General features: G+C 45.4%; 1 protein-coding gene across 5 annotated transcripts in view; it reads left to right on the forward strand.

Moving 5' to 3' along the window:
• NAV2 (neuron navigator 2) overlaps window positions 1-26,480 on the forward strand; it is a 767,943-nt gene that overhangs the window by 680,897 nt on the left and 60,566 nt on the right. For 3 of the 5 annotated variants that reach the window (XM_011937488.1, XM_011937486.1, XM_011937487.1), the window contains exons 12-19: window positions 2,584-2,722; window positions 10,602-10,893; window positions 11,584-12,286; window positions 15,692-16,159; window positions 16,797-16,862; window positions 18,251-18,295; window positions 21,028-21,188; window positions 22,987-23,175. In XM_011937488.1, coding sequence (XP_011792878.1) covers window positions 2,584-2,722; window positions 10,602-10,893; window positions 11,584-12,286; window positions 15,692-16,159; window positions 16,797-16,862; window positions 18,251-18,295; window positions 21,028-21,188; window positions 22,987-23,175 — 2,063 coding nt within the window. Of the gene's footprint in view, window positions 1-2,583; window positions 2,723-10,601; window positions 10,894-11,583; window positions 12,287-15,691; window positions 16,160-16,796; window positions 16,863-18,250; window positions 18,296-21,027; window positions 21,189-22,986; window positions 23,176-23,731; window positions 23,816-26,480 lie in introns of all 5 variants that reach the window. The other 2 variants (XM_011937485.1, XM_011937490.1) reach the window with 2 other exon arrangements.

Below are 26,480 nucleotides of genomic sequence, written 5' to 3' on the forward strand. Positions count from 1 at the left end.
AATAGCTAGAAAACTGCCTAAGAGTGTATAGAAGCAAATACAAATGACACTATGTAGGAATTCAAAGTAGGAGATGATGTGGGTGGGCTGGAGTATTTGGAGAAAGCCTTAAAGGAAGAACTTGGAACAGGATGGAGGGCTGGGCACAAGAAGTAGAATTACAGGAGTGAAGTGTGCAGAGTTCCAGAGCTGCTGAACCCTTGTGGATTCATCCACAATAAGCCCCTTTTGAGCCCTCATTCTCCCTGCTTCATCCTTCCTCCTTGGGACCACCCTCACATTCCCCTGCATTTCTATGCAATATTCCAGATTGGGTTTTGGAAGCCAAATAGTGTTCAAGGAGAAGGTGATGAAAACAGGTTTTTAATAAGCCTTTGTCTTCCTGCCTGATCAGCAGAGCTCAGGATGTATGGGCAGGTATCTTCCAAGCTGCTGGAATGAATTAGAACTTTGGGGTTATGTGTGTGTGTGGCAGATGTGCTCTTGGCTTTCAAATCTCAGCTACTCAGCATTTCCCAGGTTCCACGCTGCCACTTTGTAGGGCTTTCAGCAAGACAGTGGAAGACTGAGAGCTAGAATAATGAGGTTAAGTCAATGGTTTGGTATCAGACCTGCCACTCCTGCTGAGTGGCCTTGAACCAGGCTGCCTGGCCTCCCAAGCCTGGCTTCCTCCTGAGGAAGTGGGCTGTGTCACATCTGGTGTGTGCTGAGAATTGACATAATACGAAACTGTCTGCAGTCACAGTAAAGAGGGTAGTTGGTTCTGGAATCAGAATGGCTGGATCAGGATCCACTCTGCCTCTGCCTAGCCCTCTGACCTTGTACCGGGTATCTGTTTTTTTTCTTAGCCTCACTTTCTCTACCTGTGCAATAGAAAAACAATAATACTTACGCTTTCTCCCTATAGGTCAATTAGAGTAGTGTCACACTGATCTTGGAAGCTTGCTTTATTTTCTACTCGACTTCTCACTTCTATGAGTTTCGATCAGCAAGTTTTGTTGTTGTTGTTGTTGTTGTTTTGAGACAGAGTCTTACTCTGTTGCCCAGGCTGGAGTGCAGTGGTGCAATCTCAGCTCACTGCAATCTCTGCCTTCCAGGTTCAAGCAATCATCCTGCCTCAGCTTCCCAAGTAGCTGGGATTATAGGTATATGCCACCATGCCTGGCTAATTTTGTTGTACTTTTAGTAGAGATGGTGTTTCCCCATGTTGATCAGGCTGGTCTCGAACTCCTGACCTCATGTGATCCACCCACCTTGGCCCCCCCAAAATGCTGGGATTACAGGTATGAGCCACCATGCCCAGCCCTCGATTAGCAAGTATTTATTGACCGCTTGCTACATATCTGCTACCCCATAGCAAACAAATGAGTAAATGCCACAGGGTGACGTGACAGAGTGTGACGGGCTTGATGGGTAGTGAGGTTGTTTTTCTGAGAAGGTAATACTTCAGCTGAGATCTGAAAGATGAGAGGAGGCAGGGACAAGCGTTCAGAAAGAGGGGCAAGCAGCACAAAGCCTCGAAGAGAGCAGCCTTGGCTTGAAAGGAACAGAAGTGCATGTGATCAGAGCCAGTCGCAGTGGAGAGGGGTATGAAACAGGGCTGGGGTAGGAGGCAAGCTTAGAGGGTCTTGAGGGGCCATGTAGAGAGTGTGGACTCTTAATTATCTGAGAATCAACTCAAGGGTATTAAGCAGTAGAGCGACAGGATATTCTGACTGCTGCGGAGGCAGGGGGATGGACAATTAGGGAGCAGAAGCAGCTCATAGAGACCACCTGGCCTTTTAGCAGTAACCCAGGCACCGTCAACAGCACCATGAACTACAGGGTGGCAGTGGGGGCAGAGAACTGCACGTTTGGATACGTTTTGGAAACAAGGTGATAGGACCTGGTGCTAGATTAAACGTGGTGGTGGTATTGGGAGGTGGGAAGATGGAAAAGAAGAAAAAAGAAAGAAGGAACCATTGCTAGGAGATTGGACTTAGGCAGCTTGGGACTGACCCCATTTGGTTGGAGAGTTGGGAAATGAAGAACATCTATTTTAGATGTATTTGGGGATATTATTAGAGTTAGAGCTGCTAACCAAGTTGACAGGTTTCTCCTGACTGTTGCCGCTCTCCCTCCCTCGGCGTTTCATTCCAGGAGTGAAGTCTGCAGAAGTCATACAGCAGCTCTGCCCTCTGACCCCGACAGGTGCCTGCTCCGGGGTTCTTCCCTGCATGCTTTTAGCTCTAGTCTCCAGACTTACTGCCCCTACTCTGCCACTAGGCCTGGAAAGGAACAAATTGGTTTCCATAAAGTTCCCAGGATGAAGTTGAGGATGGGGTAGGACATGGGTAGTGTCTGTAGCCACCCCTGCTATGGAAGCACTTAGTTTGTGGAAAGTACCTGTCAGCCTCTTCACCCAGCTTCCAATCCCAGACAGCAACAGTTGACATGGAGAGGAGTCACATCTGAGGCAAAAGAGCTTTGTCCGGGGCTTCGTGGCAAAGATTGGATCTTTTCGGGGATAGTGTGTGTTTGTCATCAGCCTGAACTGGAACAGCCTGAGGTTTTGGTGCTCAGGATGTATGTTTGTCTTGGCAGCTGGGACGACAGCAGCTCCGTCAGCAGTGGCATCAGCGACACCATAGACAACCTCAGCACTGATGACATCAACACCAGCTCCTCCATCAGCTCTTATGCCAACACACCTGCCTCCTCTCGAAAAAACCTGGATGTGCAGGTGAGGAACACAGGCCCTCCCGGGCTCCTCCAGCAGCCCCTGGGAGCAGGGAACCTTGGGCTTGTGGGATAAGAGGGCCATTTGGGGCAAGCGGAATCTCCAAGTTGATGAGATGAGGCCCAGCCTCCTGCTGCCTCTGCTCTCACCTCGTGACCCTGACCTCTGTCCACAAGGGAGGGGTCAGGCAGGGGGTGGTGGACACGGGAGCAGGGAGGCTTCACCACCCTCACTGTGTGGGCTTGTGAAATCTCTCTTCCTCCCTGGACCTTGGTCTCATAATTTGTTTAAAAACAACATAAAAGGATGTTGGACTTCAGCAGTTTTCGGCCCGGAGTGTGTGTCTCTTATTTGCCGCAGCGAGCCACTGCTATTAGGCACATGTCTCATCCCTCTAGGAGGATGGGGTGGAAATAAAGATTGAGAACTCCGGACTGGAAGGCCAGGATATCCTGACCTGTGGTTGAGAACTCTCAGTCTCTGGGTTACATTCTCCTGCTGACGCGTTTTATTTGGCCCACAGTACTACCCTTCTTTTAAGCTAGATTCCCTGTCAAATTTTTAGAATTACATTATTTCACATGAAAATGTCTTTCTGGTTACTCTTGAGAAAAACAACGATACTGCTTCCTTGAGCCTTCATTCTCCATGTGGTGGCAATCAACAGATGTCCCAGTATCCAACCCCTTAGACCTGCCACTCCTGCTCCAGTGTGCACAGCTGCTACCTGCTCGCCAGCTGTAATCCTTAAATTACCTGCCTGACCCCAAGGCACTGGAGTTTTCCATTCCTACTTTAAGCCTTCAGATTTCACATTTCAAATGTGGTATCGTTTCATGTGGACGTGTTCACTGACCCTCAGACCATTCCTTCATGATTGGCAAGGGATGGTTCTGAAAGGCCCATTTTACTAGTGGAAAACTGAAGTGCCATCCTCACAGCTTGTCCCCAGTTTGGGACTGACCAGCAAGAGGACTGGCCAGCTGTGGTGGCAGTGGCGTAGTAGGCTGGAATTTTTTTCATGATTGATCCCTCCCACTTGTAGGTACCCCTCCCCCATCTTTGGCGAACCCTTGGGAAAATCTGTTTGGGAGAAAGTCTCAGAGCAACCTCGCGGGGGGCAAAACTAGCACTGCCCCGTCTTTCACTCCCTTTCATAGCCGCTTCCTTTCTCAAGTGTACTTTACTTTGTACAGATAGGAGCTGATTTGGAAATCGATTTTCTTTTAAAGGTGTCTCTTTGACAATAAGGCTAAAAAAAAGGATGTATCAGAGTGTGGGAGCAATTCTGATGGAAATGTTTACTGCCTGATGAAATACATTAGGTGTTGCCCCTGGGATTCCCAGTTACTTCTTGCATTCTTCTTTTGAGCCAGACTTTCTGATTATTGTTCCGAAACCCAGCCTGGTGATGGTGGGTCGTGGTAGTTGTTTTAAGAAACAAAAACTCCCCATATGACTAGAAAGGGGGTCATGAGTAACGCTCTGTATCTTAATCTGAGCAGTGGTTATGTAAGTATGTTAATTTTCTAAAATGTATTCAAGCTATGTATTTAAGATCTGTGTACTTTACTGTACAAAAAGTAAACAAACAAAACCTAGGCCACACTTCCCAAACCGATCACTGTTTGATCAGTGATTAGATGCAAGTCAGAAGTGCCCAGCCAGGCTATGTTCCTGCCACCTACTATACGCCAATTGTTTACAATAGACACCAGTTTTCCTTTTCTTGTGAACACTAATTTATTTTTTTCCTGAGGCTCATTGTATATTCAAGATAAGAAAAACCAGACTGTCCTTAGATACTAAGGAGGGAACCGAGGAATTGCTCACCTGCATCTATGTATTCAGGAGGCAGGCTATTTATTAGAGAGATCTGTGAGGTTCCCTTTTTGACTTACAAGGTAGGAGAGGCTTGCTCCTGAGATGCAGGTGGAGCCAGTAAAACACTGTATTGGAAGAATGTCCTTGTCTTTGTTCCCTTTCTGCAAAGCTGGAGTTGAAATCTCTGGTTCCACACTGATAACCCTCGGATTTGTACATGATTTCCTAGCTGATACAGTTGAATTTGGCTAATGCCAAGGCCTCAGCTCTTTAGACCAGCTCTTCGCTTTCATCTTGTAAATGTCACATCAGAAAAGGTTGCAGGATTCTGCACAAACATGCCTTTTGATCAAGATCAGAAGTTATTTTAAGGGATGTAAATGGTTTACTATTCATTGGGTAGGTTTGTTTTTCCTATAAAACTACCTGAGTTTAAAATATTGAAATGAAAACTAAAAAAAGTAGGTCTTAGAGTAAACTAAATGCAGATTACACCAATAGTTACTAAGATTTCTAATGCAATGGTTTCTTTAAATTGATTTTTAGTGACATTCCCTTTGTTCCTGTCCAAGGAGCATCTCAAAATATTTGAATCAGCATAATTCACAGGCTCCCACCCTCCTCCCTCATATCACACTGAGGAATGCTAAGGGCCATTACTCCTGTCTGAGCAGTATCAGGCAATGGGAAGATGTGTGTTGCACCCTTCCCAAGAGCTGCGCCTTCTGTGCTCTGCCTCATTTGGGTTCCTGTCACATATTGGTTTACCCTGGAACAGGGGAGCAGCACACAGTCTGCCAGGCAAGACATGGGGAGGCAGAGAGAAGTGGCTCAGTGTGTCCGTCAGGAAAGCAAATTGAGGACAGGTTTCCTGCCTAGGTTTTTGCTGTTTGAAAAGCCTCTGAGAAATAACTAAAGCATCCCAGGAACAGGAAAGTTATTGTCTGGAAAACCTAAGAAACAGCCTCATGTAGCTGATTGAAAGAAGAGGAGACAGATCATTGGGAATGGAGATTCCCTTTGTCTGTGAGGGACTTCGCTGTCACTGGGGACACTGAGGAGCAATGGAGAATGCCCCCCACAGAGCACAGGTGCCCAGGTGCCCAGCTGTCCAGCACCAGCTCCTGTGCCCACTGTTTCCTCGGGGCCAGGCAGAGAATCCCCTGCTTCAGACCCAAGAGCCTCTTGAGCAACTCCTCCAGGAGAGCTGGTGAGTTCGGTTGGCCAAGCCGATTGCAGTGTCAGGGAGTAGGTGCGGACTTGGAAGCCAGATGATCTTGAGTTGCTCTCCTCACTCTTTTGACATCCTTGGATGAACTAATCACTCTCTCCAAGCCTCTGCCTCCTCATCCATAACATGGCGCCAATTAGATGCATCTCCAAGGGTGAGTGTGAAAATAACAGGGAAATGCTTTATCAGCACATGCTTCTCTAGGTGCCTGAGACTGGATAGTTGCTCAGAAGTTACTTTCTTTCCTTCCTCCTTCCCTCCATTTCTCTTATCTCTCCCTCCCTTCCTCCCTCCTCTCCTTCCCTTCCTCCCTTCGCAGCCCCTGCCACCTGGGTAGCTGTTCCTCTGCCTCCAGACTCCATTCATGTCAGTAACTAAAAATTGACCATGTTCTTAATATATTTTGTTTGTAGTCTCAAAGCAACTCATCTTATTTTGCAGTATTTTATTTTGAGGACAGATGTTGGTGGCAATGGGTTTTAACAAACACAGGCGACTCCCTCACATATTCATCTGTACATTCAGTATTTTCTCTCAGTTCTGTGGAAGGCACCATCCCAGGTACTGAGGAGCAAAGATGCACACATCAAGATTTTCTCTCATTTTCAATGCCTGTGAAATCTTTAATAACATATGGGGAGGAAAAAGATAATTCCATATCAGTTTATTTTTTGCTACTCAGGGAAATAAAATTCTGAATTATGTGGCAAAGATTCCTGTCTTGTGTGGCCTTGAATGACCCTAGAGCTCTCTAGATGTTGGCATGGATGTAGGGATGGGGTTTGGCTGGGGGTGAGGAGGGGTGCCCCCTTCTGCTCACCCACTGGGTAAGTTACTTTTCCTCTTCAGCCCTGTATTTTCCTGATGTGTAAAATGTGGATAATAACAGAGCTGAGAGGTTAAGATGAGTTCAGGATGTATGTGGAGGGACACAGTGCCTGGCAGGATGACTGGCAAGTGATGATGTTGATGCTGATAATTGTCTCTATGGTCACTGAGGCTCAAACTTGAGCCAGCTCAGCATCTAGATCTGCAGGGGATATGGCACAGGGAGGGAATATCCCTGCCTTCCAAAGGCCTGTGGCCCAGTAGCAGAAGAGACAAGTACCTGTTCTCCCTAATTCTAGACAAAAGCGGGATAAATGATAAAGATAGACAACAGAGTGCTGGGGATTTTCAGAGGCAGGAAAGTTGGTAATGAAAAGAACCACTGTTTATTGAGTCCTCCCACACTGAGTTCATTGAGTCCACCATCAATGCTGTAAGAGACCTATTTATTATCATCCGTGTTTTATACATGAGGTAATAAGTTCAGATAAGTGAGGCAATGTCCTCCAAGGTCATGCACAGCAAATGAGTGGCAGCACCCAGCACTTGAACCCAGATCTGTCAGACCCAAAGCCCACACTCTTCCCCCACATCATGCTCCTCAGGCCTCACCTCTTGCTCTCAGAAGATCGGCCTCCCTTCTGAAGTCCCTTGTGCGTGGCTTCTTTCCTCACCTTCCCGCATGGATATCAAATGACTATATAGACTTCCAAGAACAGGCAGAAGAAAACCCTTCAGAAAGGAGGTACCGTTGAGATGGGAACAACTGGCAGAGGCACGGAGGGGAAGGCAGGATAGAACTCTTCGTACATCCCCGTGTGGATGTCCTGCTGGCTGGCCCCGCTGTTGTGAGCTCTGGGAACAGAGAGGCTGCGACTTTCTCATTTTTAATCCTAAGGGGTGCCACCTTATAGTCTGGCACGTAGCTCATGAAGGATTCAGAGTAGAGCTGGGAAGGTGACCACCCTGGACCTAGCTAGGGAGATGTGATGGCTGGATGATTGTTCTTTCCAGAGAGAGAAAGTCAAGCCACATTCCCAGGCCAGGGGCGTGTGCGCTTTCTCTGCCCCTGATGGAACTGGAGTTGTATGGGTCCCACCCAGAGACTAGGCTAGAGCTATTCTAGAACTGGGGTTGGGGAGCCTGCCCGTATGGAAGGAGAATCTGCTGGGTATAGATATTAGGTGCTACTGAGTATGCACAAATGTATCATATACCTGGACTTATCCTCAGGGAGGGCAGTGTGGCGTGGTGGTTGAAATGTGGGCTCTGCAGTTAGACTCCCTGAAATCCCTGCATCTCTACTTCCTCACTGTGTGATCTTGGGAAATTTTCTTTTCACTCTGTGCCTCAGTTTTGTCATGTGAAATTGAGACTATTAACTGTAATTTCCTCATAGGTTTTTGATAAGGATTAAATTTAATGATACATATCAAGCACTTTAGCTTTGTGCCTGGGACATAGTAAGTACTTAATAAATTGTAGTTGTTAATGCTACTAGTATTAGCACCATTACAATTTGATTGGGGAGATATAAGTATAGGAACATTAAAAGAATAAATAATGTAGTAACCCAGGATGTGGCATGTGCTAAATTTTCAGTACCTCTTAGAGCATATTAGAATATGTTAAAATGTACTTGAATGTAAGCTCCATGAGGTTAATGATTTATACTTACTCATTGCAGTATTCCTAGTGCGAATAAGCTTTCCTGGCATGTAGTGGCACCCAATAAATATTTGTGAAGTGAATGTTCCAAAGCCAAGTTATTTTCTGCCTCAGGGCCTTTACACTTGTGGTTCCCTCTCCCTGGTATGCTCTGCCCCAAACCCTTCTTTTACTAAGTAAGTTTCTTCTCTTTCTTTAGGGTACTTCTTTTTGAGCTGATCACTGTCACCTACCCACCTCATTGTCGTCTAAATTAGGTCAATGTCTATATGTCTTTCTCAGACTCTTTGTCCTTTTCCTTATAATAGTCTTCGTAGTCTACAATTACACCCTTGTTTGTATTTATTTATTCAATCTCTGCTGCATTTAACTGAATTGTAAGCTCCACCATGGGTGGGAAATCAGTCTTACCCCCAGATTCTCTGACCCTCCGTGGTGCCTGGCAGACAGCAAGCATGGAGTAAATTCTGGTTGGATTAATGTACTGAAAGTGTTTAAAGGAAGGAAACTGACCTGAGGTAGCTGGGACAAAAAATGGGCAACTTAATTTCTGTAAGATTGAGATAAAGATATAAGAGTACTTGGTACTTAACCCTTTCTGATTAAATAGAAGCTGAGATCGGATAAGATAATTTTGTTAATGTCTGTTGTGGCCTGAAAAGCCTGTGTTCCTTGGCTGGTTCCTTGGCTCACTCATTCGCTCTTCAAGCTTTGAGTGAGCTCCTGCCCTGGGCCCACTTGTAGGAACTCCCCTCTCTCTGTCCCTTGCCACAGCTGAATGATGAGCTTCTCATAGCCAGGAAGTGTGTGCTTGTCCTCCTCATATCTCTGAGGACTAATACTTAGCTGGAAAAAAACAAATGAAAGAACTCACAAGGTGTCTGTAATGGACGAGTGGAATTCATAAGGGGAGAAGGCGTTGGGGTGGTGTGGGGGAGGCAATTGAACTTGGGCTGCCTATCTGTTTTTAGCTTTTATCCCATTCAGCCATTGTATTCCATGGAGGAAGGCATTTGTTCCATTCTTGGATGACAGGCGTTAGGCAGATTCTTGCCAGGTGTTCATTTTAATTTCCTATCTTGCCTACTCTCGGTAGTTAAGCATTGCAAATATGGGACTGGTATCTTAGTATACCCACCCTGAAAGCGCTTCTGGCCTCCCTTCCCCATTTACTGTGCTGCTTCTCACTACTGACATTCTCCAACTGGCCTCAAACCCCAGGAGGCCTCCAAAGCATTCTGGTCAGCTTTATGCCTTTTAGCTGCAGGAGATCATTAACGTCACACTTCTGTCCCCTTCTGGGTTTCATGGCCAGCAGGTCAGGGCTCTTCCAAAGAAAGCTGGCTAATTATATCCCTTGTCAGAACAAAATCCCACAAGGGGAGCAAAGCAGTGGCGTATAAATAATGCTGGGGTCGGAGCAGGCACCATTGGCTCTCCACGTTTGGGGGAAGTACCATTTGAGGATGTGCTTCCCCTCAGCTCCTGGCTCTCCCGGATTTGAGTAGAACCAGCAGCCACCCTTGCTCACTTACTCCCTTGCTTGGTGTGTTAGATCCAAAGATCTCACTGCCGTGGAGTGATGGGAAGAAGGCAGAACAAAGAGAAACGGGCCAGGAGACTGGATGCTGGTTAGAGATCAGCCACCAGAGTTGGAGAGGCTTGTTCAAGTGGCAGAAAATAGGTGGTGGCTGAATTCCCACTGCACCTCCATCTGCTCTGCCCCTTCCCCTCGCTAGGGCACTTTCCTTCTTTTTTCCTGGGCCCCTTTTCCTCTCTTCCCTCACTCCTTTCTTTTGCTTTTCTTTTCTTCTTTTTTGAGACAGAGTCTAGCTCTGTCACCCAGGCTGGAGTACAGTAGTGTGATCATGGCTCACTGCAGCCTTCACCTCCCTGGGGTGATCCTCCCACCTCAGCCACCCGAGTAGCTAGAACTATAGGTGTGTGCCACCACACTCAGCTAATTTTTCTATTTTTTGTAGAGACGGGGTTTTGCATGTTGCCCAGACTGGTCTTAAACTCGTGGGATCAAGCGATCCTCCCACCTCAGCCTCCCAAAATGTTGGGATTATAGGCATGAGCCACTGTGCCCGGCCACCTCATTCCATTCTAAGGATACATTGATATTATTTACTTTCCTCGGACCAAAAAAAAAAAAAAAAAAAAAAATTAGCCAGGCATGGTGGTGGGCGCCTAAAAGTCCAAACATCTTTAAAGTAATGATTATTTTTGCCTTAACTACTCCAGTGTTTTGGCATTTTTGCCCTTGGAGTGAGGGGCTCCCCAGCCTGGGATTTGGGAAGGACTAACTCAGAGAGTCTCTGTCCACAGACTGATGCTGAGAAGCACTCACAGGTGGAGAGGAATTCACTGTGGTCTGGTGATGATGTCAAGAAATCAGACGGAGGCTCAGACAGCGGCATAAAAATGGAGCCAGGTTCCAAGTGGAGGCGGAATCCTTCTGACGTGTCTGACGAGTCCGACAAAAGCACGTCAGGCAAGAAGAATCCTGTCATCTCCCAGACAGGCTCATGGCGGCGAGGCATGACAGCTCAGGTGGGCATCACCATGCCAAGGACGAAGCCGTCAGCCCCAGCAGGCGCACTGAAGACCCCAGGAACTGGTAAGAGGCCGGAGCTGTCTTGGCCCCACAGTTGTCATTTTGAAAGCCAAGCCATAGTTAACTCTAGCAAGGACTTGACATTATATATGTTGTCTCAGGATTTATACTCTGCTAACAACAAGCTTCCATACACTTTCACATCCCTACCTTTTTCTAAGTGGAAGTAAGTATGGGAGCCTCTTAAGCTCTGAAGACGGTTCGGCTGCGTAGACATATTGAACTGGTTTAACTAGACACTGGGTGAGTTAATGCAGCCAGTTCAGGCTACTAAACAGCGTGGATTTATGAGCTGTGGGTGTGGTGAGTTGATGTTGTTCCTGACTTAGGGGATATTTATAAACAAGGGCAGGGGTATCCCCCTGGACATGTTAGGGACAGCCCTTTAATGGACAGAAGGTGGAAGGTCAGAAAAGGCAGGGGGTTATTTCCTCCCAGACACATCAGTGATTGGCTGGCTTTGCTTTATCCTGGGTAAATTTAGACTGCTTTGCAAATGAGTAAAATTACTGACATTTCTTAAAAGGCTCACAGTACATTAGGAGACTATATTATTTTTATAAAAAGCTCTTTCCTCTGCCTCCCCAAGGGAAAAGTGAACCAGCCCTTCAGAGGAGGGGAGCATCTTAAACAGACAAGATGGATGAGCTGGGCTCTTGGCTTGCAGGCTAATCTTGCTGATCTCTCTCTTAGGAAAAACAGACGATGCAAAGGTGTCTGAGAAAGGAAGGCTTTCTCCTAAAGCCTCCCAGGTGAAGCGCTCCCCATCAGATGCAGGCCGGAGCAGTGGTGACGAATCCAAAAAGCCCCTCCCCAGCAGCTCTAGGACACCCACTGCCAATGCCAACAGCTTTGGGTTCAAGAAGCAGAGTGGTTCTGCCGCCGGTCTGGCCATGATCACAGCCAGTGGGGCCACTGTCACCAGCAGGTCAGCCACACTGGGCAAAATACCGAAGTCATCTGCACTCATCAGTCGGTCTGCTGGTCGGAAGTCAAGCATGGACGGGGCTCAGAATCAGGATGACGGGTATCTGGCCCTCAGCTCCCGGACAAACCTTCAGTACCGGAGTTTGCCGAGGCCCAGTAAGTCCACCAGCCGGAATGGGGCTGGAAACAGGTCTAGCACCAGCAGCATAGATTCCAACATCAGCAGCAAGTCCGCAGGCCTGCCAGTGCCCAAACTGAGGGAGCCTTCCAAAACAGCCCTAGGCAGCTCTCTACCAGGTCTGGTCAACCAAACAGATAAGGAGAAAGGCATCTCATCAGACAACGAGAGTGTGGCTTCCTGTAACTCGGTGAAAGTGAACCCGGCAGCCCAGCCTGTGTCCAGCCCGGCTCAGGCTGGTCTCCAGCCTGGAGCCAAGTACCCAGATGTGGCCTCCCCCACACTCCGCAGGTAAGTGAGTACATTAATGGTGCTGAGCAGAACCAGAATACAGAGAATGGATTTAGTAATTTCCTGTTTCTTAGTTGAAGCACGCTCTGTTTTTCTCCACTTTAGTCGTCCGGTAAAGCTGTTTGGGCAGATCCTGCTGACAGTTTTGCAGTTGACTATTTTCCCATGTTGGGATGAAAAAGCTGGGCCTCTGGAATCAATCATCTTGGAATCAAATCTTAGTTCCATTTTAATTAGCTGCCATATAACCTTTCTTAACAATTCTGCCTTAGTTTCCTCACCTGTAAAATGGGGATGATGATACCTTTTTGTCAGGATTTTTGTAAAGATGCATCTTTGTAGCCATGTCTGGTTGTAGTATGCACTCAATAGAAGATAGTTACCGCTAGGCACAGTGGCTCATGTCTGTAATCCCAGAACTTTGGGAGGCTGAGGCAGGTGGTTCACGAGGTCAGGAGTTCGAGACCAGCCTGGCCAATATGGTGAAGCCCCGTCTCTACTAAAAATACAAAAAAATTAGCCGGGCGTGGTGGTGTGCACCTGTAGTCCCAGCTACTCAGGAGGCTGAGGCAGAAGAATCACTTGAACCCGGGAGGCGGAGGTTGCAGTGAGCCAAGATCATACCACTGCACTCCAGCCTGGTGACGAGCAAGACTCCATCTCAAAAAAAACAGAAAAAGAAAAAGAAAAAAAGTTAGCTACCATCCAACCCAGAATGAGGTCTTGATACATCCTTGGACCTGGGTGGGTAGCTCAGGGGAGCACATACTTTTTTTTCTTGTGTTAATAATTCTGCAACTGAGCTTCCTCGTTATGGCAAGCAGTGATCCTGAACAGCTCCTTCCTTTACTCACAAACCCCAGTGTCCCCACATACACTTTTACACTACTCCAGAATTCCAAGCCAGTCTGAAATTTTAACTTCTCCCTCCCCACCACACACACACACACACACACACACACACACACACACACCACTCTTAAAGAAGAAATGTTTCTGAATAAGAGAAATTGATTTCCTATTACCTTAAATAGACATCATTTCCCCACATTTTCACACCGGGTGGAAGCTCTAGACATAAAAAAATTATTCACTCGTTTTAAGTTTCTTTTAAATTTATTCAACTTTTGCCTGTTTGTATTATCTTATTATAATATCCATTGGACCATTCTCAAACTACAACTGCCAGGTTACAGTTCGTCCTACTTTCCCAGGAAAATTTCTTTTTTTTTTTTTTTTTTTTTTTTTTTTTTTGAGACGGAGTCTGGCTCTGTCGCCCAGGCTGGAGTGCAGTGGCGCGATCTCAGCTCACTGCAAGCTCTGCCTCCCGGGTTTACGCCATTCTCCTGCCTCAGCCTCCCAAGTAGCTGGGACTACAGGCGCCCGCCACCTCGCCCGGCTAGTTTTTGTGTATTTTTTAGTAGAGACGGGGTTTCACCCTGTTAGCCAGGATGGTCTCGATCTCCTGACCTCGTGATCCGCCCGTCTTGGCCTCCCAAAGTGCTGGGATTACAGGCTTGAGCCACCGCGCCCGGCCGAAATTTCTTATAAGAAAGAACAAGTCCCAAGGAAAGAAAATCAAGCAGTGAGAAAATAAAAATTATAGGCACACGTATAATTTTTTGAGGATGAACAGGAATGTTTGAAAAGACTTCAGAAGAAGCATTCTACATGAAAGGTGTAATGAAGCAGTTCACTGTTCTTTGTCCAGACTTGATTATTAGAATTTCAGTAATGATTTTTTTTTCCAGGGGTAAGTCTGTTGGGCTGTTCTTTGTTGTTTTAACAGATTGCCTTGTAAATGAAAATTTTCTCTGTTTCTTGCCTCAAGTATTATATGTAATATTCACTCGTTGGTATTATAGATTTCCTTTACTAACTACAAAGGCATTTTACTAGACCCTTAGGCTAGTATAATAGAATGCTTGAAAATGCATGCAGCTCCTAGGGCTCTACATTGAACACCTTTCGGCCAGTTCCTGGTGAATTACATTTATTCCTAAATCGTTGAGGTGTTCACAGTTCTCTTGATGTGTATTAGTATGGAGAAGAAAAATCTTTGGTGAAATGTGATAGATAACTCTCTTCAAATGATTTGAAGGACTAACAGACCGAAGATTAGACTTTTGTATAATAGTCATGCATAGCAGGATGAGGAGCAATATGCAAAAGTCAGGAAAAAAAAAGTGGATGAGATTAGGGTTTTCCAATAATTGGAAGTGCTTGGCAATGGAGCAAGTTACCCTTTGAAGTAACGAGATCCCTGTCATCACTGGAAGTATGTAAGCATTCTAAAGCCAAGATTCTACATTAGGATATTTCATTCCCTGATTGTCACCAGACACAAAGTGTTTCCCTTCTGCTACCGCCACACACTGTAGTAAGGATTGATTGATTGATTGTCTTTACAATACTTGAGATTTATAGGACTGTTTGGAGAGGACAGAGATCAAACTGTCACCACTTTGAGCACCCAAGGCAACCTGCGTATCAGAAATATGTAGTAGTTTTGTCACTTGTGAGATACTCACTCCACACAGGTTTTAGTGAGTGTAATAGAGCCTTTGCATTACTAGAATGTGGACAATTCTCTGACTTTAAGATAATTTCAACATTCTACCAGAGAGCTCTCTGCCAGTGGAAGAGGGGGCATTTATGTCATTCCTTATAGGCTGATGGCATGTTTTTGGCCACGAGCAGGGGAGGTGATGTAGAATGACATTTCTATGTATCTGTCACAGAGACACAGTTCACACCCAGTGTGTCTGGTCTGATGTCTCGTGAACCCAACAAGATTTCCATGTATGACACTGGATAAGTAAGCTCTCTGGCTTCAAAATATACATCTTTCCAGTTGCACTTTTTATTGTGGATAAATCTCTGAAGATACTTTTCCCAGGCCCCTCCAGATCTAGATTCATGCTCTTGATTCTATGTATTGTGCTCAGAGGTCAAGAAACCAAATCCCTTAGAGTTCAGCTGTCATAAACTGTGTGCCTGCTTTATGCCTGGGGCCGCGGAGACAGAGATGATGAAGACAACCATCTTCCTGGGCCAGGGCAATTTTCTAGTTAGTCTATTTATTGAAAGAAAGAGAAGCAAGATCTTGGCCCAGTGTAATGTGAATAGGCCTGTAGAAAATTATTACCCATGGCTCTTGGGCTCAGATGGAGTCAGAGTCTCCACTGCAGCTTAGAACTTGAAGACGGCAGCCTGTGATAAACTAGTATCTAGGCCCACTTTATGGCCGACCTTTCCCTGAAGTACCTTTAGCCATTTCAGTAGGAATGGCTGTGCTTCCTTCCCCAGGAATTCTCACCAACTCCTCTGCCCTACCCTTCTTTAATAGTCCGGTGCCCCTTGGCACAGCGTGTTCAACTTACACAACCCTTTGTCTCTTCACAGACTCTTTGGTGGGAAGGCTACCAAGCAAGTGCCCATCGCCACAGCTGAAAACATGAAAAATTCGGTGGTCATCTCCAATCCTCATGCCACCATGACTCAGCAAGGTAACCTAGACTCCCCGTCAGGCAGTGGTGTCCTGAGCAGCGGGAGCAGCAGTCCTCTCTACAGCAAGAATGTGGACCTCAACCAGTCTCCGCTAGCCTCCAGCCCCAGCTCAGCCCACTCGGCCCCTTCCAACAGCCTCACCTGGGGCACCAACGCCAGTAGCTCCTCTGCAGTTAGCAAGGATGGCCTGGGCTTTCAGTCTGTCAGCAGCCTCCACACCAGCTGTGAGTCCATCGACATCTCCCTCAGCAGTGGAGGGGGCCCCAGCCACAATTCTTCCACTGGCCTCATCACCTCCTCCAAGGATGACTCCTTGACTCCCTTTGTCAGAACCAACAGTGTGAAGACCACACTGTCAGAAAGGTTGGTGCTGTGCCTCTGGCTGCCTTTCTCAGAAAGACACCCTTCCAAAAGTAAAAAGATTAGCTTAGGAATCCCAAATGTCGAATAGCCTTTGCCTGTGAGATTTCTCTTTCTAATTACTGCTGTGTTTCATGGGGAAGCCAGTTTGGGATGGAATCAAGCTTGGCTCTGCTCCCTGTTATCTTTTCCTCTGTGGTTATTCTTGGTGCTTGGAGCTGCTCAGTCTCTCGGGGGCAGATTTATGCTACCATTTGAAATGGCATTCAGCTTTTGAAATCCTTCAGTTTTATCCTGTTTGTTCATCAACAGCTTCCTTTCCCTCCCCTTGTAATTGTGCAAGCAGAGCGGGTGACTGGGTGCAGCCATGGAGCGTGGAGTAGGGCGCTCTTTAGACAGCTGGTAGATTTGTTGTCATCGTGGCAAACACCCTCCTCCTGGACTGATAGGAAATCAGGAAATTAAAAGTGTTCTCAGAGCCCTGGATTTCACTGCAGCAGGGATAAAGGTGTCCAGTTTCTGCATATAGGGAAGAAAGCGAGGATCAGCATGGGGAATGAGAAAAATGTATATAACAACACATCTCCTTTCTTCCAAGCTAATGTTCCTTCTCTTCTTTTCTACCTGCCTGGACTTCTAGCCCTCTCTCTTCCCCTGCTGCTAGCCCTAAGTTCTGCAGAAGTACTCTGCCCAGGAAACAGGACAGGTAATGACATTGCAGGCCGGGGACCCACCGAGCCTCTAGGTTCTTCTGCCCATTCGTTGTCAAGCCAGATGTCTTGTGCGAGGCTGTTGGCCTAAGGCTCCTGCTTGTGTTTGTGGTTCTAGTGTACTCTGTGACACATGGACATGCCAGTGAGAGTCTATTCCTCTGTCTGCTAAAGCCCAGGGAGAGGTGGAGTTGGGCTGGCCCCTTCATTCCTGTTTTGGGGAAGGCAACCTCAAACCCTGCCACTTGATCTGGGGCAGCAGAAGCTCTCGCTTGCATCTCTTGTGGCCTCCTGTGGCATGTTCCTGCTTTCCAGCTTCCTTCCCATTCCTTTTGCCACCCCCACCCCCAAGCCCAGAATTGACCTACCACCCACTGTGTAGCTTGGCCCTCACCTTTGTCTACCCCTCCCCATGCAGCTGCCTCTTTTCCCTTTCAGAATCCTTTGCTGAAGTTTGGCTCATTATGTCTTACAGACTGTTGTGTTCTGTGTGCCCATTTCCTGCGATGATAATGAAAAAGAATGTGTAGAGTGTTAAGACTTTACGAATGTACACGCTTGCATTTGCCCCCAGCTGTGGGTGGGCCTCAGAGATGGATACTGACCTTAATGTTGTGGGGGAGTGATGGCTTGGCCAAACAAAACAAGCAGATGTTGTCTCCTGCCAGGAAAAAAAAAAAAACAAAAAACCTTCACCCCATCAACAGTGAAAACGTTGTTTTTGTCAGCTCACAAACCAAGCCTTTAAACCGTTGGTCTTTAGAGATCCAAATGCTTTGACTTTATCAGCCAGCAAGTTGTAACATGCCCCACCCAGGACTCAGCTCCTAGCTATGCCTGGGCCGCAGAAATGGAGAGGGACCTGGAATTCACTTCGTTACAGATGAATTCCAAATATGCAGACTGCTGGCCTCTTGAAACCTCCAGCAAGTCCCTTCTCCCACTTGAAGTCATTGCCAGTGGCATTTAGGGAGTGGGCCAGAGTTAGGGGTGTTGGGAAGTGAGCATTCCTCTCTCTGAGAAGCCGTGTTGGTGCAGAGTGCCCCTGGGCAGCAGAAGGCACAGGACCTCTGCTTTGAGGTGGGGCAACCCCTGAGTTTTGCTTTGAATCTGTGGAAAAGGAGGAACAATTGGGGTTAAGGGACTCAGGCTTCCTGGTAACCTGGGGTAAAGTATGCGCTGGTGTCAGCTCAGGCTGAGGACTGGGTTTCTTTTGTTTTCCACGGATGCGGATGTGTTGCATTGCATGCCTAGCTGGATAAGGTACTTCCTGGTGATGTGCGCCTCTCTCTCCAGGGCCCTTAAGCCTCCTCCCTAGCTTTCCCTCTTCCTGCCTTCTGTGTGCTGCTCTGAAGTTCTTATTTTTGTTTTAACTTTCCTACAGTGACCCGCACCTTGATAGGAACACTTTGCCTAAGAAAGGACTCAGGTATCTGTGTTTCCCCCTTGCATCTGTGCCATCTGTTGTGGCTTTGGAGCTTGGCTGTGTGACTCCTTCATGGCTGGGGGTTTGGACTGGGCCGGGGTCCCCGCTTTGACACCACAGCAGGACCTTTTGGATGACGGCTTCCCTTGCACCCTCTTGTTCTCACTCTCCATTTGTCAGCTTACTTGCTTGAACAGGGGCTGTGCTTTTTCAGGCTTACTGTGGTAAAACCATCTCATGAAAAACATCCCTGGGCAAGCCCAGGGAGCAGTCATTGCTACTTCTGGGGCCAATGGGTTTAATTTCTGAGCACTTCACCATGACCATTCTGTTCATATGGCTGTCTTCCAAGAGAAAGGACATGACTTATAGCATACTGATTGATAAGCTGGGACAAGAGCACAAGAGGAAAGGAGTATTTTCCCCAAATTTGAAAATATTTAACTTTTCTGCCCATACAAAATTGCTAGACAGATAGTTTGCACTTGTCTAAATATTCTAATGGAAAATTGGTCCACTTTCAATTCCCAACAAGACCTGGGTGTGATCATTTTTTGGTGGACAATAAAGAAAAGACTCCCAGGAAGGACTGTCTTTCCATTCCCGGTAAGTGGTGGCTCAGGTTCATTTTTGATGCTAGTCCTGGCAAAACAAGATGCTATAAGTCACCATTGCTCACACCATCTATATCACTTTGCCAATCAGAGAAACTTCAGTTTGCTAATGCCTCCCCCGTGATCTTGCTGTCTGATGGTTGCAGCCGTCGTTTCTCCTGCTTTCTAAACACCACGTGCCTTGTAGCATCAGCTTCACCCTGCACTAAGCATTAAGTGCTTTCGCATAAAATGGAACTTGGAATGAAATGTTTCGTTGCTGTCATGTATGTCTGTAGTTAATAACCTGCAGCTCTTAAGACTGAGAGCATTCTGAACAGTAATGTGAGGTAGGTATCAATGCTTCCTTTCAATGGGAGCCTCTGAGTAAAGCCAATGCTAAGAATCTAAGAAGGAAAGTATTAAAATCTCCCAACAGTCGTCCTGCAGGAGGGAGTTGAGCAGTGTGGCCTTAGAGGGGGCCTTGGCAAGGCCTTTTTGTACTTACCAGTTTCAGTCGTGCCTATGAGCTGCTTGTCAGCAACCATGCCAGTGCCAGATGCTAAACTCACGGCCACTCTCACTGTGAGTTTGACTTTGATGCCCCAGTGGTGCCCTGAGAGGAAGCTAACTTCTAAATGTTAACATTTTGAAATGGTGGGTATACTTCTGTAGCAGATCTAGCCTATCAAAATTATGTAGCTCTGGTTTTTTAAAAATTCAGAATAGAGATACATGACAGGCTATTTTCAGGCAATTGATGTGACCTGGAAAGTTGCATGTCTGTCAGATATAGTAAAAACATTGAGGAAGAAACATTTCTGTGCTCCCTCTCACTCTGACTCTTCCTTGTCTAGCTCACCCACTCCATACACATGAACATCCAGTACGAACACACTGAGAACATCTTTCCTGAAGCCCAAAGAATCCCTCTATTGACATAATTAGTAGTCACTCCATAATACATAAGTCCGAGGGTACCCTGGCCACTTGGCACTCAGAAATTTCAGATGCAGTGGCTCATGCCTGTAATTCCAGCACTTTGGGAGGCCGAGGTAGGTGGATCACTTGAGGTCAGGAGTTCAAGACCAGCCTGGCCAACATGACAAAACCCTGTCTCTACTAAAAATACAAAAAATTAGCTGGGCATGGTGGCACATGCCTGTAGTCCCAGCTGCTCGGGAAGCTGAGGTGGGAGAATCACTTGAACCCAAGAGGCAGTGGTTGCAGTGAGCCAGGATCATGCCACCTCGTTCCAGCCTGGGCAATAGAGCAAGACTGTATCTCGAGAAAAAAAAAAAGAAAGAAAGAAAGAAAAGTTTCAGATGCTGCTTATGGGCATAATGAAAAGAGCATGCATTTTAAAAATCAAACATGGATTGAAATCTTAACTCTGTGACTACCAGCAGGGTCCTTACCTTCCCTGAATGTAAAATGGGAATAATGGCATCTATGTTGCTGAGTAGATCTGAGGCTTCGGTAAAGATAATGTGCATGAAGACACCTAACACGTTGTAGGTGTTCAATAAATCATCACCATATACATTTCAGAATAAATGAGGTGGACCACATAACTTCTGAAGACCCTCTCCTATAAAACCCAATGATTTGGGGTTGCTTTTATGAAGATTTGTTTATGCTCTGTTACAGCAACTACTATAAAACATCAGTGTCTTCAAACCTTGCTTTGTATGTCTGCTTTTTCATATGCTGTGATTCATGGTCATTTATTTGTGCTGTAGAATGGCAGATGCCATGAGTTGTCTAACTAAAACTCCCTCAAAGCTCTAACAGCAGCTCATTTTGTTGCTTCAGTCCTGTCAAGGTGGGGGCTTTGACATGACACTGTCATGAAGCAACATGTTACAGATACGCCCAGTGACGGCTCTTCTGAGCATTTACGAATCTTCTTCCCTTTATGTGTTCCCTCCAAACTGAAAGGAATAGTCATTTTCCCCAAACACAGGCAAATAGAAAAAAGGTTTTGAGAAACTGTAAGTTTCTGGGTGTGTAGTGATCTGATTTTTAAAAAATCATCTTTGGATATATGCTTTCTTTTTATATATTTACCATCAACTCCACAGAGTTCATTTTAATAAGCGTTGTTCATAGTTAATTCTGGCTTGATTTCTGTCTGTTCAGGTATACTCCCACCTCCCAGCTTCGCACACAAGAAGATGCAAAAGAATGGTTACGGTCCCACTCTGCAGGAGGCCTGCAGGACACCGCTTCCAATTCCCCCTTTTCCTCTGGCTCCAGCGTGACTTCTCCCTCTGGAACAAGATTCAACTTTTCCCAGCTTGGTGAGTAGCCACTTGGCATTAGCTATATTGATCAGCTCCATAGGACAGTGTTTATCTTGTATATATAATATATTTTTATTTCAATAGTTTTTGGGGAACACGTGGTTTTTGGTTACATGGATAAGTTCTTTAGTGGTGATTTCTGAGATTTTGGTGCACCCATCACAAAACAGCCATATAGTCACATCCTGCTCAGTGTCTGATTAGCTCTCAGCAATATAGTTTGATTAGGGAGATTGATAGCAAAACAAATAGAGAAAATAGTAAAGTTTTTGATACTCTAATCAATAATTTTCTTTATTTGGTTGATATTGGTAGGGCTATGGCAAAGAACATGTTATCACATTCTTTTTTTTGAGACGGAGTCTCCCTCTGTCCCCCAGGCTGGAGTGCAGTGGCGCGATCTCGGCTCACTGCAAGCTCTGCCTCCCGGGTTCACGCCATTCTCCTGCCTCAGCCTCCTGAGTAGCTGGGACTACAGGCACCCGCCACCACACCCGGCTAATTTTTTGTATTTTTAGTAGAGACGGGGTTTCACCGTGGTCTCGATCTCCTGACCTTGTGATCCGCCCGCCTCGGCCTCCCAAAGTGCTGGGATTACAGGCGTGAGCCACCACGCCCGGCCAATTATCACATTCTTAAAAAGAATGCATTCTCTTTCTAAGACCTCTGAAGAAATAGATTTTATCGCATATCCCATGTTAGGTCATCCTCATTACTTTATTAAGTTGGAAATAAAAGTTAAGTTTTGATTGAATAGGTATTCTTAACAATGCCTACTTCTGACATAATGCTTTGACTGGCACAGTGGGGAAAGAAAAAGAATTTATGTCACAGTCCCTGCTGACATGTCAATGGAATTCTTTTTCAGGAAGACAAACACATCAGTGCGCACCTGTATAATAGGGTAAAAGAGAACAATCCAAAGCTTTACATGAAACTGTGTAAAAGCTGAATATAATTAGATAGCAAGTATTAGACACATTTAGAAAAAGGAAAGATTAGTGCTGGCTGGAGTTACAGGCAGAGGTTATGTGAAGGTGGCAGGGTAGGAGCTGAGCCTTGAAGGACTGATAGCGGGTGAGAAATCTTTTCTAATCTCTTCCCACTCTTTAGAGAGGCAGCCTTTTCTGAATATAGTGAATAACAAATTCAGAGTCTTTAAGGATAGAGATGGCTTGTAGTAAGTGAGGTTTAACTCTTCATTTCTGATTGACTAAATGAGTACCTCTGAAAATATTGCACATGACTCAAATGGACAGGATTTTCATAAGAAAGCTAGTTTTAGCTGAGACAAATGTGCCTTCCTTGCATTAAAACTCTTTATACACCATTATTAAATGTCCACCATCTGAGGCAATGGGACCTGTGTTCATACTGTTCTTTCCCAGCCATAACTCTTTGAGGCAAGAGATTCTTGTCATGCACAAATGCTTCCCATCTGATCAAAAGCCTGGTTAGACTGTTTTGGGCTTTTGGCTTTAGAGAAAATCATTCCAGATGAGCCTGAGGAGTAATTAGCTCATGCCTGGAAGGTGACACTGGCCTGTCTGAACGTGCCAAGTTGGAAAGCTGAGGCCCAGAGCCTTGCTTTGGAGCTGACCTGCCTTTCCACTCTTATTTTTAGCTCCCAGTGTGTAATTCAAATGCTGATGGGACTACCTTTTAGAAAACAAACGGAAGAAGAGTTGGCAGGAACACATATGGCTAACAATAAGCAGTCTTCTCTTTGTCCCCAACCAGGATTTTAACAGAGATATGAATGTCTAACCTTTTCAGTCTATTCCTTTTATTCCAGCGAGTCCCACCACTGTCACCCAGATGAGCTTGTCCAACCCTACCATGCTGAGGACCCACAGCCTCTCCAATGCTGATGGGCAGTATGATCCATACACTGACAGCCGCTTCCGGAATAGCTCCATGTCCCTGGATGAGAAGAGCAGAACCATGAGCCGTTCAGGCTCATTCCGGGATGGGTTTGAAGAAGGTAAGGAAGGAAACTTACCATCTCCCGGGTTACTCACTGTAGTTAAGGGTCCTCTGTGCTAAGTTCACTTCATTAACCTGAGCTCCCACCTATAAGTGCTCCCACCTCTCCCACCTACTCTGGCGATCAGGGATGGGGATCTCTGAAGAGTAAGGTCTGGCCTGACCCTTAATTAACCTTCCAGGCCTTTAAGGAAGAGGCTGCTTAAAAATCACTGGTGAACCATAGAGCTGACTGAGTTCCACTTTAGGCTTCTCCCTCCTGGACTTGGGCCACAGCTTCTTGGCATGCGCCTCCACCTTGAGGCTCAGCCACCGGCTCACCATCTTGGCAGAGAGAACTACTGAAGAGTTCATTTCCCTGTGTTGACACACCCATGTAGTTCTGGGGGCTGGGCGGCCATGCCTCTCTGCTCTGCTCCAGAATTTTTCATCCCTTTTCTCAAGCACTGGATTTTTACGTGTATTGTTTTCAGTTATGCCCTTTTCTTTCTTTCTTTGGTTGCTAACTGTGAATATTTGGGGTTGGATTTTTATGTTTGGTTCATTTTCATCAGAATCATGGGAGAAAAGTTCTGTGGACAACTTTGTCAGCCGTCTTCACAGCTCACTTCATTTCTCTCTTTATTCTGTCACCCCAGGTATGAGCTAGGGGAGTAAGCAGTCAAAATTCTATGGAGGATATCACCCCCACCCCATGAAGATGGGACTGATAGGACATTGGCAGCAATGCTCATCAACCAAGGATTAAGAATAGGAGTCAGACTAGCAGAGTTTAAATTCCAGCTCCACTGCTTTTGAGTGATACGATTTTGAGCAAGTTGCTTCACCTCTCTATGCCTCTGTTTTTTCACGGATAAAATAGGAGTGAGTAATAATAGTATTCAGCTCATGGAATTATGAGAATTAAATGAGATAATACATATAAATGTTAACACAATAATGTTATTACATGTCATGGCCTGTAATAACACAGCCATAAAGCTATAATAACATAGCTGTAAAAACACAGCTTCAGCATTGACTTCCTGGCAGCTCAAAGTCCCCAGCCAGAGAATGGGGAATCTTGGAGCAAACAGAGCCTAGTCTGAGGGCCATACATCTAGTTGTCCCTTTGTTGCCATTGACAAAACAGAATGCAGAGAGTAAGTTATAGGTGCTTCCCAGTCCCCATATGAGTAGGGAAAAAGGGCCAGCATCCTCCCAGCATGAAAGAACAAACAAACCTGTAATTGTTTAGGAAGTTTCAAGTCAAAAGGGAGAGAAACACAAGGCACAGGATTCTGTTTTTGCCTAATGTTCTTTTTAACAGAAGTTTCAAAGAATGTAATTTACAGATCAATTGCCCCCTGGTTTATTTTCTTGGTAACTTAATACTTTCCACCCTAATATATGTATCATTTGCATACCATGACATTCGGTGAACAGGCGCAAGTCTGTAAATCCATATGTGGGAAGCTGCTGGGACGAAGGATTAAGGAGGGGAGAAGCCTGAGTCACTGAGGGGCATTTGTGAGATTTAAGTGCTACAAATTAATGCTATAACTGCTCAGAACAGTGATAGTAGAGAATATATTGTGATCCTAAGGTAAAGGAAGAGGCAGTTTGTCTCGAACTTCCTTCTAGTCAGTGTACCGGCCAAGCATCGCCACGGAGCATTCCCCAACCTCCCCGGGAAGGATTTGCGTATGGAGTTTGTCCCGCACTGTATTTCTCTTCTCTACCATGTGCGTTCCTGAGTGAACCACGTCCGGTACTGAAACTTGTCCAAACAAGCACACTTCGCCTCATAAAGGTCCAGGACCATTACAGTATCATCATCAGATAGCTTTTATTTATTCCATCTGGAATCAAGCTGGTGGACAGCACAACTGTGGAATATCTGGAATGTCAAAATGACATTAATAAAAAGTGCTTGCCCACAAGCAGTGTCTAGACTTTTGTAAACCTAATGATTCATGGTGACATGGAACTGAAGCACAGAGGTAAAAGTCAAATTTTAGGGGAATGGATAGAGTCTGCTGTCAATACACTGTGAATATATAACATTATCATCTTTTGGAAGATAGGGCATCAGATTGATTTTATTTCTTCTAAGGATATTACATTCAAAAACAAAATGGGGCTTGTGTAATTAGGTTTTTAATTCCTTTCGATGAAATTCCTTTTTCTTTTGAATTTGTTAACTCCCAGTATTGCAGGAGCAGTTGGAAGAAAATTGACATTTCATGTTTGGACCAAACAGAACTTCTTGTAATAATCAGTTAGGTGTATTATATGCCATAAAGCAGAATAGAAATTTAGGAAGAAGTAGCACAAGTATTTATGTGAGGTTTTTGTGCAATTTAATTAGCACTTTCCACTTTGAAGGAGTTTTAGGAATTATAAATATGTAGATTAGGTACAGACATGGCCCAGATGCAGCCTTTCAAAGGTGTTTCAGGTAAATTGCTTTCTATCAGATGCATTATGCGATCTTAAAGTCAACTTTAATAGCATACATTTAAGGGGATGCTTGAGGCATTTTTAAAATGGATTCTAGAGAAAAAAAAAATCCCATGACTTCACCAATCATCACTAAGAACTAATGCAATGAAAAACACAGAAACCCTCCTCTATCAGTTTATATGGAATCCCCAGGAGCAGAGAAGCTTATTAACCAAGAAAGCTTGTATTGCAGCTTACTTGTGTTTCTAGCCCCTGAATTGCAGAAGTGGTTCAAATCCTGGCACCTCTACTGTTAGCAATATGACTCTGAGAAAGGACTTGACCTGCTCAGCCTGTTTCCTATTCACTGAAATGTGAAAAGTAATTGTACATGCTTTGGAAAATTGAAGTGAAGATTAAGTGAGATAAATCTTAGAAAGCATTTAACAAATAACTTTGAAAGGGGAGTATTGTAAGTGCTCACTCAATGGTAGCTATTGTTATAATTGTCACATTATAGCCTTCTCTCCAAGGGCCATTATCATCCTCATTTTTTTTAATAGCCAAATTGAGGCAAAAGTGACTTGAAGACTTTATGCAGCCGCAATGATGTCTTAAGCCTCTTGATTCCAGTCCCTCTTTCTTTCCACTCAATCCTACCTTGATATTTGACTCAGCTGGGTTTTTGTTGTTGTTGTTGTTGTCGTTTTTTAAAAAAAAACCTGTGCGAGGCGAGCTCTGATCTTTCAGGGCAGTCCATGGGCCATCAGAACTGCATTTCATTCTTCTGATTCTTTCCACAGTACCCAATTGTGGAATGAGAAATAGATCATGATGCCTAGATCCACATTCTCTTTCTGCTCCTGACTAGCTGTGTGT

Source organism: Colobus angolensis, unplaced genomic scaffold (genome assembly GCF_000951035.1).
Source record: "Colobus angolensis palliatus isolate OR3802 unplaced genomic scaffold, Cang.pa_1.0 Scaffold164, whole genome shotgun sequence".
Lineage (NCBI taxonomy): Eukaryota > Metazoa > Chordata > Mammalia > Primates > Cercopithecidae > Colobus > Colobus angolensis.